This window comes from Carlito syrichta, unplaced genomic scaffold (assembly GCF_000164805.1).
Source record: "Carlito syrichta isolate Samal-C Ts95f unplaced genomic scaffold, Tarsius_syrichta-2.0.1 Scaffold304553, whole genome shotgun sequence".
NCBI classification, from domain to species: Eukaryota; Metazoa; Chordata; class Mammalia; order Primates; family Tarsiidae; genus Carlito; species Carlito syrichta.
Window position 1 is genome coordinate 1,023,869 of NW_007248649.1, and position 14,795 is coordinate 1,038,663.

At 35.2% G+C, this 14,795-nt stretch overlaps 1 protein-coding gene across 2 annotated transcripts in view; it reads right to left on the minus strand.

The window, feature by feature from the left end:
- FBXW7 (F-box and WD repeat domain containing 7) overlaps positions 1-12,860 on the minus strand; it is a 90,341-nt gene extending 77,481 nt beyond the window's left edge. The window contains exons 1-3 of one of the 2 annotated variants that reach the window (XM_021713439.1): positions 12,850-12,860; positions 9,896-9,945; positions 8,633-9,205 (exon numbers count right to left, since the gene is read on the minus strand). In XM_021713439.1, coding sequence (XP_021569114.1) covers positions 8,633-9,136 — 504 coding nt within the window. In that variant the 5' untranslated portion in view covers positions 9,137-9,205; positions 9,896-9,945; positions 12,850-12,860. The remainder of the gene's footprint in view (positions 1-8,632; positions 9,206-9,895; positions 9,946-12,849) is intronic. The other variant, XM_021713438.1, reaches the window with a different exon arrangement.
- Between the last annotated feature and the right edge of the window lie 1,935 nt (positions 12,861-14,795).

Here is a 14,795-nt window from a genome sequence, read left to right on the forward strand (position 1 = left end):
ATAAAGATACATTACATGTTCTTATACAGGAAGACTCAACACTATCAAGATGTCAGTTCTTCCCAATTTGGTCAACAGTTTCAAAGCAATACTAACCAAAATCCCAGCAAAATATTTTGTGGATATTGACAAACTGATTCTTAAGCTTATACGGAGAGGTAAGAGATCCAGAATAGCCAACCAATATTGAAGGAGAAGAACAAAAGTTGGAAGACTGACACTTCCAAAGACTTACTATAAAACTACAGTAATCAAGCCTGTGGCACTGGTAAAAGAACAGAAAAGTAGATCAATGGAATAGAATAGAGACATAAGAATATAGTAAATCGATCACTGACCAAGAAGCAAAGACAAAACAATGAAGAAAAGATAGTCTTCTCCACAAATAATATAGTACTGGAAGAACTCAACAGCCACATGCCCCCCAGAAAAGATTCTAAACATAGACCTTACTCCTTTCACAAAAATTAAGTCAAAATAGAACATAGGGCCAACTACAGTGGCTCACACCTGTAATCCCAGCACTTTGGGAGGCTGAGGTGGGAGAATTGCTTGAGTCCAGAAGTTTGAGACCAGCCTAAGCAAACTAACAACACTCTGTCTCTTAAAAAAATATATATATATTTTAGCCAGGCATCGTGGGCATGTGTCTATAGTCCTACCTACTTGGGAGGCTAAGGCAAAGGACCGCTTGAGCCCAGGTGTTCAAGACTGCAGTAAGTTATGATAACACACCACTGAACTCCAGCCTGGGCACGAAAACTAGACCCTGTCTCAATTTTTTTTTTAAAAAAAAAAGGAGAAAGGATCATAGACCTACATGTAAAATGCAAAACTATAAAACTCCTAAAAGATCAAATATAAGAGAAAACCTAAGTGACTTTGGGTATGGAAATGACTTCTTAGATACAACACAATACTAAAAGCATAATTAATGAAAATCCTAACTGATGAGCTGGACTTCATGAAAATTTAAAACTTCTGCTTTCTAAAAGACTCTGTCAAGAGAATAATAAGTCACAGACAGAAAGAAAATATTTGCAAAACACCTATCAGATAAACGACTATTATCCAAAATATACAAAAAAACACTTAAAACTCAATAATAAGATGAACAATCCAACAAAAAACGAGTCAAAGATATGAACAGACACCTCACCAAAGAAGATATACAGTTGGCAAGTAAATATATGAAAAGATGTTCATTCAACATCATATGTCGTTCGGGAGTTGCAATGAGACATCACACACACGTGACAGAATGGCCAAAATCCAGAAAACTGACAACTCCAAATACTACTGAGGATGTGGAGCAACAGGGAGTCTTACTTGTTGGTGAGAATCCAAAATGATACAAACAGAAGACCTTTGGAAGTTTCTAACAAAATTAAACAAACCATACAAACCAACAATCACACTCCTTGACATTGACACAAAAGGAAATGAAAACTAGTCCACACAAAAACCTACATACAGATGTTCACAGCAGTTTTATTCATAATTGCCAACATGTGGAAACAACGTCCTTCAGTAAGTAAGTGGCTAAACTGTGGTACATCCAAACGATGGGATATTAATCAGCACTAGAACGAATGAGCTACCAAGTCATGAAACAAACTTAAATGCATATTACTAAGTGTCAATCTGAAAAGCTATATACTGTATGATTCCAACTATATGACATTCTGGAAAAAGGAAAACCATACAGACTAAAATGTTCAGTGGTTTTGAGGGGTTTTGAGGAGAGAGGGATGAGCGGCACAACACAGAAGATTTTTAGGGAAGTGAAACTATTCTGTATGACACAATATTGAGAGATACATGTCATTATCCATTTGTCCAAACCCACAGAATCCACAACACCAAGAGTGAAACCTAACGGAAACTATGGATTCTGAGGGATAATGATATGCCGATGTAGGTTCATCAATTTTAACAAATGCACCACTCTGATAAGAGATACTGATAGTGGGGGAGGACTATACATGTGGAAACATGGGGTATAAGGGAACTTTCCTTACTTATCTTTCCATTTTGTTGTGAATCTACATTGCTTTAAAAAGTAGTTTATTAATTTAAAGTGTATATACAAGATGGCTAATGCAGGAAGGTCTCCAAAAAACATTTTTACAGGCCTTAAGGACCAATCATTCAAGGAAAGGGTTTCCTTGTAAAAGAGAAGAGTATTTCTTCCCATCAGACTGAAGGGATAGAAAGAGAAACATATACATCTGAAATACAAGGTAAAAGAAAGTAAAGTGGAAAGAAGTCAAGTTAATGGGCCATGATCTCAGTAAAGTTAACGAAAATTCTTTTTGAGAGGCTAAACAAGTCAACTGTTTAAATAGATTACAACAATAATGAGGAGGAGGAGGAGGATGACAGAGAAGGAGGAGGAGACTGTTATTATCACGGTAACTGAAAAAAGCAGAAAAGCAAGATAGTATACACACTCACACTAGTTACATAAAATATGTATGCACATGGTCAAGGACTGACAAGTAATACATTAAAATTTATTTGCTAGTTTTTAAAATTAATAATTAGGTTGCTGAAGCACCTGATACATGATAAATATTATTAGACAATAAAGTAAGAAATCAAAGAGTTTGAATAAGAGGGAGGCAGAAAAACAACTTTAGTACATGTGATGTAAGTCATAATAAATATACCACAGTAGCAGAAATTTAGCTAAGGCAATTTTAGGGGGCATGAAAATAGATGTCAGGATGGTAGTGTCATGGGTTATTCCACAGCCTACCCATCCCAAAATTACTAATATTGTTTCACTGAATTTTCAAAGTTTACCAAAGTACAACCCAAAACCAGAATAAGATCTGAGTTCCAATCCTGACTCCACCACTTAACAGCTGAATAATCACTGAAGAATTATTTAACCTCTCTTCAATTGTTTCTTATCTCTGGTATGGGATTAAAAATTAGAAATAATATCATAGGACTGTTAAGATTAAATGGGAACATATATGTATGCACATGTGCACACATATATACATACACACTCATACATAAGGAATATTTAAAGCACAATGTCCTAACACATAGTAAAAGGTGTTCAATAAATGGTTTATTATCATTACTATTCATATCATCAATATCAATGCTGTTTGATTGCACTGATGAGGTCCACAATAAGACACACTGTGGGTCTTATTGTGGACCTCATCAGTAGCACTATGATGACTGCAGGCAGGATGTAACATTTTAAGAGCATCAAAGAACAACAACCAGGATAGTGATGTGGAAACACTATTTGTGGTATCTGTGAACACTCCAGAAGTTTATCATCGGTATAAAGCACAAACCAATGGAAAACTACACACACACAAAAAAAAGACTTAAATTCTCCGTTCCATGAGAAGACTATTTTTCAGTCCACAATGAAAACCCATAAATAAAATAGTCTTTGAGTTAGGCATGGTGGCCTATGCCTATAGTGCCAACTACGCAGGTCTGTTTGAGCACAGGGTCTCAAGGCCAGCCTGAACAGCAGAGTGAGATCCCATCTCCTAAAAATAATTAACAATTGCTGGGTGCGTGGCTCACACCTGTAATCTCAGCACTTTTGGAGGCTGAGGCAAGAGGACTGACTGAGCCCAGGGGTTCAAGACAAGCCTGGGCAACTTGGCGAGACCTCATTTCTACAATAAATAAAAAAAGTACCCAGGTATGGTGGCGTGTACCTGTAGTTCAGCTACTTGGAAGACTGAGGTGGAAGGATCACCTGAGCCCAGCAGGTCGAGGCTATGGTGGCCATGGGAGTGCCACTGCACTCCAGCTTGGGCAACAGAGTGAGACTCCAACTCAAAAATAACCATCGTTATCATCATCATCATCATCATCATCATCCTACTTGCAGAGAATTAGATATAGATGTAAACGTGACCAACATTTAAAGTTATTATAGGTTCTTTGGGGGGGTGAGTATGTATGTGTGCGTGTGAGCACATGAGAGAGAGAGAGACAGAGAAAGAGACAGACACTCATTCTGTTGCTCAGGCTGGAGTGCATACAGTGGCACGATCATGGCTCACTGTATGCTTGACCTTCTGGGCTTAAGTGATCCATTCGCCTCAGCCTCACCAGTAGCTGGGACTACACAGGTACACCACCATGTCTGGCTAATTTTCTGATTTTTTATTTTTTTTTTTAGGAACAAAATCTCACTATTTTGCCCAGGCTGGTCTCAAACTCCTGGATTTAAGTGATCTTTCTGTCTCAGCCTCCCAAAGTGCTGGGATTACAGATGTAAGCCACCATGCCCGGCCAACAGAGATAATAATAGTTTAAAATAATGTTAGTGCACATTTAAAAAATTATACTACCAAGGATTAATCAGAAATTAACCATGAGCTAAAACTCATTTTGGCATCCATACAGAAGATTCACAAAGCATTTAGATATACAAAAGCTTTAGTTACAGATTAGAAGCTTAGAGAAACTGACATAAATTCTAATAAAAGAAAATGGTGCATACCTATCAACTAGGAAAATCTACAAGTAGCAACTACATGGAGATTTATGTCATATTTTAATTTTTATTGAAGATGGGCACAGCTTATTATAGTATTCTCCCAATACTCCTGGTGTACTTTTTAAAAAAGTATTTTCTTTTCTACTTTTATCTCTTTCCAACAGAGGGTAATATGAAGACTGGATGCCAAGGGTCAAAAAAAATAAATATTTTTAATTTATTTTAAATGCTGTTGGGAATAAGGTGTATTTTGTGGGATTCAGAGTGAGGGACAGGAGACAAAGTGAAGTCCATATATGTGTCAACTACCTGAGTGTTCCAGGCACTATACTACTTGTTTTACATATTGCACTAAATCCTTACAAAACTCCGAGAAGCAGGCATTGCAGTCTTATTTTACAGACAAGGTGTCAGGTTTGATGACATTGCATATTTATGGTCACATAATCAGAAATAAATCACTCTACTATGTTAGAACAAAACCAATGTTGCCCATTGTACTCCTTCCCTGTTTCCACCATCTTCCCTACATGTTTAAAATTAGGTTACACTAGGCTTGAGTCAATGTTTCCAGTTTCTCCTCCTTCACAAAAGGAGGAGACATGACCATTCATTAGGTCATGTTTACTAGTGGATATTAACCAAGACAACTGCTTGAAATAGTATTTTTTTGCTCTCTGGACATGTCTATACCTAACAAAATTTGAACTTAAGCTTTTTGTCTTGCAAGTAGACTAGGTCAGAAACTTTCTGAGAAGGCCATCTGTCTCTCGAACTCTACAAAAGAACGGAACTTAGATATGGAAGCATAAGAAATTAGCGCTCAAACATGCTTCTCTTCATAAAAAGATCAGGAAGCTGCAAGGCCTGGCCTAATGGTAATCTCATATGCTTTTCATGTTAGTAGAAAATGAGTTGCTACTCTGCATAAAGTATGTCAAAGAGTCATCAATATAAGCTGGGCATCTCTTCAAATAATAAGATTTTTAAAAATATGATAAGAACAACGAAGGGGAAGTTAAAACTGAAAAGACAGACATTCATATCTGGAGAAGCAAACCAACTCTAGAATGTGCATGGGAACTAGCCAAATTTAGAGGAATAGTCAGCACATAGTCCCTCCCCGCCCCCTCATACCCTATTTAATACCCTGTACTCTCTATAGGGCAACTCTGCTGATTTCAAATGGGACACCGTATTAGAACCCCATCACATTCCACATTCCACAGTCTAGAACCTTTGTTGAAAATCTTGTTTAGTGATGTTTGCCAAATTCTACCATAGGGGGCAGCATAGCACATGGAAAGAAAGGTTTTTTTGAAATTAGGCAAATCAGGATTAAAATCTCATTACTTATTGTGTGCTGAGGAGTGAATTATTTGGTCTTTCTGTAACTTCTGTATACCAATTTGTCATAGGACCTTGTAAGCAGTATATACTTAATAAACATAAATATTCTTGACTACCTCTATCCTGACGTTAAACATTAGGACAGTATGGAATTTATAACATAGACTGTTTGCTATAGGCTCCCCCCCAAAAAACACACTTTCAGTGATTGAGGGGAAAAATTGTCCTCAGAGTTTTGACTGTTTTCAAAATGCTTTAAAAACATAAACCGATGCAAGGAAGAACCAAACACTGTTTCTCATTAATATAATATTTGTTTATTCAGTGTATTCAGGACTGACAAATAAATAAGTCTAACTGTCCACAGGTTTGTTTAGCAGACCAACAAAAAATAAAATTTGAAATGTATCCTGAGTAAAATTTGTAGAAGACTAATTCTATATTAACATTTAAAAATGGGATTTTAGATTCTTATACCTATACTCTTCTTAAAAGTCAAAGTTTAAGAAGCCTTGAATGAAAATACACTGTTTAGGGTAAATGTCTTGTTTATAATGAGCAAGAATTTTAAGTACTTCGAAAATATAGTACTTGAACTAATGAGAGCTTCTCCATATTTACCATGTTAAATAAGATTTATACGAATGGGTGACTGACATTTTCTTTTTAAGTAACACAGTACAAGCTGACTTTTAAAAAATGCTGTTGAAAAATAAAGTACTCTAGAAATCCTGAAGAAGTTTCAGAAAAAGACAAAGGAAAAAATATTTATGTCAATTTCAGGCTAAAATTCTACGTTGTTGAAGGGCATCACTGCCTTGGCAATCAAACAGCTTTATATTCTTCATGCCATACTTATGAAGATAAATAACCTCTTGATAAACAATATACCAAAACTATACACACATATACATAAATCCATATACACATCTATCCCTATGCATATACACATAAATTCATACATACATCTATCCCTGATGTTGTTAGAACCCAGTACACTCCTGCTGTATGATATATACAGTTGTTATTCATGATTAAGAATCGCTAGGAAAAACTAACTTAAACTCAGAATACTGTTTTTAGAAAGGTATATACCTAAAGGTTCTGTTAACAATTTCATCTTCAAGATAGAGAAAAGATAAAGCATCTATCAAACCTGTGTATTGTAAGTTTTCCTACAAAATATTACGATGACTATTCCTTTTGGAAAAAGATATGTTTTGTCTAGCTAGCTTTTTTGTTTTTTAATTTAAAGGGAAGTAGAAATCAGCAACAGCTTTGCACTGTTCACAAGGCTTGGTTTTCATTGCATCTCTTTCCTAAAAAAGATATTGTAATTGGACCTTAATTATTAAACCCCTATTCCTCTAACTGAACCCTCAGAAAAAAGAGGTGACATATAAACTCCCTCTTTTGATACAGTAAACTCGAGGGAGCAAGATCATGGCTGGTGTACAGAAGTTGAGGGAAGGGCATTATAAAAGATCTGAGCTTTTCTAACAAAGCAGGACTGTGGTTGTTAGTGGTATAGCTATTAGGCTGAGATCCAAGGCTACTGCTACTGCTTCAGCATCTTGACACAGGGATGGTAATGGGTGAAAAGCACTACTGGGATGCCATTTCCTTCTTAGATCACACAAGCTAAATAAAATCTGACCTGCAGATAAGCTAAGGAAATGAAAGATGAACACATTTTAGAAAGAGTTTAAGTTTTAGAAGCTGAAGTAAAAATGACTTAGCAATTCAAATATTAATACAAGTGTGTAAGAAAGATATTTACTTCTTGGTCAAGTTAGGTTAAAAGGAGATGATGTTAAACCTGTTTGTATATTGCTTATCAGCTAAAACAATGATTCACTGTAAAATTTTTAAAAATAAGCAAATACGAGTAGGAGGATGGATGAACTACCTCAGACATTATTTTAATGTCTGTAAAACAAGTAAGCTATTAGTCAAGTTAAAATATCATACAGTTTAAGTTATAAATCTGCTCTACATGGATAGTCATGATTTCTAGCCAATTTTCAAGTGATAAATGAAGAACCAGAACTAATCTGAAGCAACTTCCAATAACATGCCTTGGAGCAACACTTCTGAATACAAAACCCACACCATTGACTATAGTTTGTAAATTAAAAGTTACTTCAGCTGGGTGCAGTGACTCATTATCTGTAATCCCAGCACTTTGGGAGGCCAAAGCAGGATTGCTTGAGCCGAGGAGTTTGAGACCAATCTGGGCAACATAGCGAGACCTTGTCTCCACAAAAAAATTTTTAAAAAATTAGCCCAGTGTGGTGGCACATGCCTATAGTCCTAGCTACTCGGGAGGTTGAGGCAGAAGGATCACCTGAGTCCAGGAGGTTGAAGCTGTGGTAAGTAAGCCATGATAAAGTCACTGCACTCCAGCCTGGATGACAGAGTGAAACCTCAACTTAAAAAAAAAAATCTTCATTATTTAATTTACACAAATCATATTTCACCCCAATCCTCTACACGCCACACAACATACTAATTCCTGCCCTGTGGACAAGATTTAGAAGAAAATTTGATGTGAATGATTTTTGTTGGTAACAAAATCAACTACCTTCCCTCCATTTATAATAAAATTGTCCCATTATCAGTATTTCTATTTGTAATACTTTGAAATACCTTCTGTACAATAGAAAGTTTTTATCATTATATACCTTAAGATTAATTTTTAATAAATATAAAGACTGTGAGGAAAGTTTCGTTACAATTAAAATAGGTATGCAAAGTTTCTCAGGTTAACAGAAGATTGAATATACTCACTTTTGATGTCTTTGTATAGAATGGGGAGGAGAGTTGGTGAATGGGTAGGTCCACCATACTACTGGAGTTTGTGACACTGTTACTATGAGTATGTTCATCTTCTCTGCTACTGTCATCAGACTGATCAAAATCATCACTCTCCTGGTCCATTTCCTCCTCCTCTTCATCCTCTTCATCTTGTTCACCAGCATGTTCTTCATCTTCCTCTTGCTCTTCATGGTTTCCCGAGGAGTCCTCATCTACTGAAATAAAACGATTATTGTTTTCTTCCAGTTGTCCTTGCTGGGAATCATTTTGGTCTCCTGGTCTAGGTTCAACTCCAACAACTTCACCATTCCTTGCAGTGTGCTCCTCCTCTTGCTGTCTTAGTTGTTGCTGCTGCTGTTCCTCCTCTACCACTCGATTCATCTGTTCCTCATCTACCTGGCTTGAGGAAGGGTTACCTCTCAGAGAGCCTCCAGTTCGTCGTCTTTTGCTGCCCACAGAGAGCAGTTCCTGATTCATTTCCAAAAGCCAGCTTGCTACTTCTTGGACCTTGGCTAGACTATCAGAAGATGCAAAGGTTTTCACATTCTGCAGAGAAAAACGAGGGAAAAACAACATTTGTACAATCTATATTATCTTTACTTTCATGTTATATGTCTACATTTTAAATATCATCAAAAACTGTGAAAAGTATGTAATGCTACCAAGGCATTAAGATGTTCTCTAGAAATTAATATAGAGTATTTAACTTTAAAAAGACTTTATAAAGAAATACACACATATATCATATAGGAATAACTTTGTTTTAATCTCCTTTTAATAATGCTCAGCAATAAAATTTATAGTTTTAGTTCCTTTGACCAATAACATACAATTTAACCTATAAAACAATTTAAAATATTTAGATAAGCATTTCATGATTAACTAGCTCCAGAAAAAAACATAAAATTTTAAGTATGTAGTTCATAAACTATATCTTGTATAAAATTTCCACAAAATGTTAAGAAATGTATCACAAAAAAACTATTCAGTGATTGGTTAAGTTTAGGAAATGCTGAGGTAAATCATGTTAAAAGGTTCGTTTTACTCTGAAAATTTCCCAAACTTCTATGCTTATAGAACCTTGACTTCAGACCCAGTTTTCTAATGTAACAAGTATAATCATTATGATTTTCATTTTTTACAATAAATATAAATTGACTAGACAGCAAAAAAAAAAAAAGACCCAAACAACAACAACAACAAAACTTATTTTAAAAAAAGTATGTAAGTTCATACCCTCTGACCCAGTAACTCCACTTCTGGCAATCTATACTAAGGAAGTAATCCTAAAACAAAAAAAAATTATACAGAAGACATTCACTGCAGTTTATCCATAAAAACAAAAAATAAAGATAAAAATAAACATAAATAAAAATCAAAACCCAAATGTTCAAGATAAAGAAACTCATGGCATGAGTGCAGCCCATAAACATGATGCTCATTAAAAAGTCTGTAAAAACATAGATGTTTATATTATATTATGTTACAAAAAATGCAGGAAATTATAATGATCACAATATGATGTTTAAACTATATAAAGGCTAGAAGACAATATTTCAAAATAAACTGTATTCTAGACACAGGTAACACAGATACTTTAAATTTATTTCTTTTTACCATGCTCAAATTTCATACATCAAGCATATTTACTTTTTTTTTTTTTTTACCAAATTTTATCTGCTATAGCATCTTTTAGTAATGTTCATTCTTAAATTGTATACTTTACTGGCATCTACATGTACGTGTTTGAACTAACATCAACACGTGCATTTAAAAAAATTAAGCACACATTGATTTAAAATGTAAAACCACCAACTAGGAATAGTTAATAAATGAAGTACTGTCAATTTTAATCTTTTTAAGAAAAAACTTCCTGCATGACTTAGAACATTGTATCACAAACATGAACTAACTGACTCCTATATCCTACAATTTGATATAAAATTCAAGGATGGTCTTTTATTTTTTCTTACCAGTAGGAGTACAAGATGCCACGATTTATCAAATATGTGTTTTTACCAATAACCAATGAGACTAAACTTGAGTTCAGTAAAATAAAATCTGACGGCTAATATACTGACATCAAATTGCATGATTTTCTTGGCAATTGGACATGATGAGAATATAAACGATTCAAGGTCAGGAGTAATACTAATAAAGAAAATACACAGAATGTTTAAATTGAAAATATTCCTCACTTAAAGGGCAAGGCAATCAAGGCTCAAAGAGATTCAGTAAACTTCTCAAGATTGCTGGCTTTCAAGCAAAGCAGGGACAAGAATTTGATACCCAACTGAGCATTCATTCTTTCATGTACCTTAGTCTAAGGTAACTACATGATAAAATACTGAAAGAATATTATTCTCTAACACTGAAACTGTCTTCTTTTCCAAAATGAATTATCACTACAGTGCTCAAAGATTATCACTGTATAAAAAATATTTACTGAGCACTCACTAGGTTTCAAATAAATATTAATTTTCTGGTGGGTAACGTTTTAAAATGTTTCCTTCAAGTTAACCAATGGTATTTAATCTTTGTTTACCAGAACCTACAGTAAAATTAGATTTAACATCACAGCTCTGCATGCATGTATTTAAACATACCTGAAACACTGGCTTCAGAGAAAGAGAATTATAAAACATTTCCAATACCTAAAGTCTCCATAGATCACTACCCCTAATTAAATGCAGTTGATTCATGTTATTTACAGTTAATTGTGCTCTATAAAGTTGCAACCACTGAAGCCAATACTGAACTACTGCTCCTAGGGAAAATACAGGTTTTGCAAGCCTTTGGTCACAACATTTTCACCAACTGATCAATACATTACCTTTTTTTATGTGTGCTTCTGTTTAAAGACACCTTATTTAATATAGATTATGGATTCATTAACACTGAACTCACAGTCAACAGCATTATCATTCACGCCTGAATGAAGCATATCTAACATACACTAGTTTCTGTAACCTTCTTGCGCTTACAAACATTAGACAGCGCTTTAGTACTATGTTTGAGGGCCATTTTAAACAGCACAATCACGAATAAAAAGTACCAAAATGGGGGAAATGTTTCACTATAGACCATGAAAATGACACTTATTTACAATGTGAGACCTGAAACAAGAAAGCAGAGCATCACCTTGTTTTCACCAACTGAAAACAGCTATGTCAGGTTGCTTAAATTTCTGCCACTCTGTACATGCACATATCCACAAATGACTGTGGAAGTGCCACAAGTATTGACTTTGGGGTTACAAATAAATTTTATTGAGTAGATAAATTTGCAAATACAGAATCAGTGAATAATGAGGACAGATTATACCTACTCCACCTAAATCCTCTAGACTGAAATGCAAAATTCACACAGTATTCTGAGGTCTCAGTAAAAAAGCCACAGCTTACATATAGTTACGTTATGGATCTGCTAACCTAACAAAGGATAAATGATCAAAGAAGTAAAAGTCCTAATATAGATATTAGTCACTAAATTTTTCACATAAAACAAGAGTTTAGATAACCCAGATAAAATAAAATTGGACTCTGCATAAAGTAATTGCTGGAGAAAGAAAAGAGGAAAGTGACATTACTTTTCCTTTTGTACGTAGGGAGAGAACATTCTTCTGGCAGTGTCTTTTATGGAAGTGGGAAGTCCAGAGAGGTCTTGACCTATGAGTACTTTAAAAAGATGCCTACAACCAGCTCAATAACAGAATAAAAAAAATTAGAATAATTTTTCACCTTAGAAAAATTAAAAATAGGTCATCCAGAGAAAACAGAGCTACATGACTTTCCCCAAGTCCTAGAAAATACAGAGTAACTTTGTTAATTTAGTGGCACTTCAGACCTAATTTTGGTGTGTGCGTGCGTGCGTGCGTGTGTGTATGTGCGTACGTGTGTGTAAAACTAGTTTCTCATGAACTTTGCTTTTCAAAAAGACCTTTGATAATTCAAAACCATCTGAAATGTTTAATTTAGGATGCTTAAAGAAATAAAAGTGGGCATAAATACACGTTAAACAAATGCTCTGAGATTCTGTCTTAGACTGAATTAGAGTGGTGAGCTTCAAGACTCCAAGGCAAAGGCTAACTCTGAAATCATAGTAGATGCTGCGAAATAGAGTTTACGCTAATAAAATAAAGGATGATTTAAGCAAATTACCAAAGCCTCCGATGACTAGTTAACATTAACACTTTCAGAAAGTAATTTAGGATTTTTACTGAATCCTAAAAGAGCCAAGACTCCTAACTTCATATTAGGAACTTTCTATACCCCAAATTAATGAGTTAATATTAACTACTATGATTAACAGTAAGAACCTGGAATATATGATAAAGTAAGTCACATCTTATTACTCTACTTCTCAAAATCCACCAAGAGCTTCCCATTTCACTCAGAATAAAAACCAATGTGTTTTATGGTTGCCTATTAGGTCCTACATCATCTACACACATTCCACCACCCTGAGCTCATGAATTTTACTACTCTTTCTCACTTTGCTACACCCTTTCTGTCCTTGTTCTTTCTTAAAGAACAAAGTGTGCTGCAACCTCAGAACCTTTGAGACGGCTATTCCTCTCCCTGAATACCCTCCCCTATACATCAGCACGGTTCTTTCAATGACTTCCTTCAGGACACTGCTCAAATGACTTCCTCTAACCATCCTACTTAAAATATCAACAGCCCTCTACACCACCTTCCTTTTTTCCCTTGCTCTGCCCCTTCTTGTTTCCACAGCACTATATGAAAGAACTATTTTAGTACCTGCTACATCCACCCATTTATTTAGGTACTATTTGCCTCCCATACTAGAATTGAACCTCTGTTAATGACAGGGATCCTCCTTTTTCCTTTTTCACCACTGTTATGTCCAGCACCCACATAAATGCCTGATTCAGTAGGCACGCAAAGCATTTGTTGCCAGATGTGGTGGCTCACACCTGTAATCCCAGCACTTTGGGAGGCAGTGGTGGAAAGATTGCTTGAGGCCAGGAGTTGAGACCAGCCTGGGTAACACACTGAGATCCTGTCACTACCAAATAATCATTTTCTTCTTCATCATCATCATCATCATCATCAAAAAATTAGCTGGGCGTGGTGGCACCTGTAGTCTCAGATACTCAGAGGGTTGAGGTGGGAAGACCCCTTTAATCCAGGAGTTTGAGGCCATGATTGTGCCACTGCTCTCCAGACTGGGTGACCAAGTGAGACCCTGACTCAAAAAAACCCCAAAAACCTTTGTTAAATCTTTTTTATAAAGGCAGACATGTACTAAGTATGCTTTCTTCACCAAAAGAGAATTTTAAGCCAGGTCACAAAAACAATGCCAATTATTTTAAATACATTTTTAAAAGTTGTACTCTGTATTGAACAAGTCATTTGTAGTACCTTTGAAACTGGTAGGGTATAAATCCTAATCTTAACATTTATTTGTAAATTATCTCCTCAGTCATAAAAATCATTTTTCCCTCTGTACTAAATTTCTTATTTTCAGCATAGGCTGTAAACACACACACACACACACACACACACACACACACAATTACATGACTAAAGAATAATACTTCAAAAACAATTATCATTTTTTAAAAGTAATTCTGACTCCATATCCCCTATACTACAGCTAAGTAATTGATAAATCACATTTGTAATTTTAAAGGTGAAATCTTTCAGGAACTGCAAAATTGGATTAAAAGATCCTTAATGATGCAGATGAACAAAACCAACACAAAATGGGCAATATTGGGGTGTGTCATCATATAAGTAAGCAATTCATAGTTTTATGGATCTAATCTGAATAATTTAAAACCACATGTCTAATCAATCACATATCTGCACTGGAAAGGACACAAAAGACTATTTCTCAAACCATATGACAATACCTACCACCTTTGATGTTATTTAGGTTATAATACATATTTTGTTTTGGCCAAATGTAATCTCTCATTCCCATTCACTCCACTACCTCTGTGATCAGGGCTTATTCCATTATAATTAAATTTTAAACTGCTTGTTAAATCTCAATGAATCTGTTGCCATTTTTGTAGCTTTTTATCCTGTTGGTCATTCCCTCCCTCTTCTTTCCAACTCTCTTGTCCCTTAAATATCCCTTGGCATCATTCCTCAATGTGGTCCCT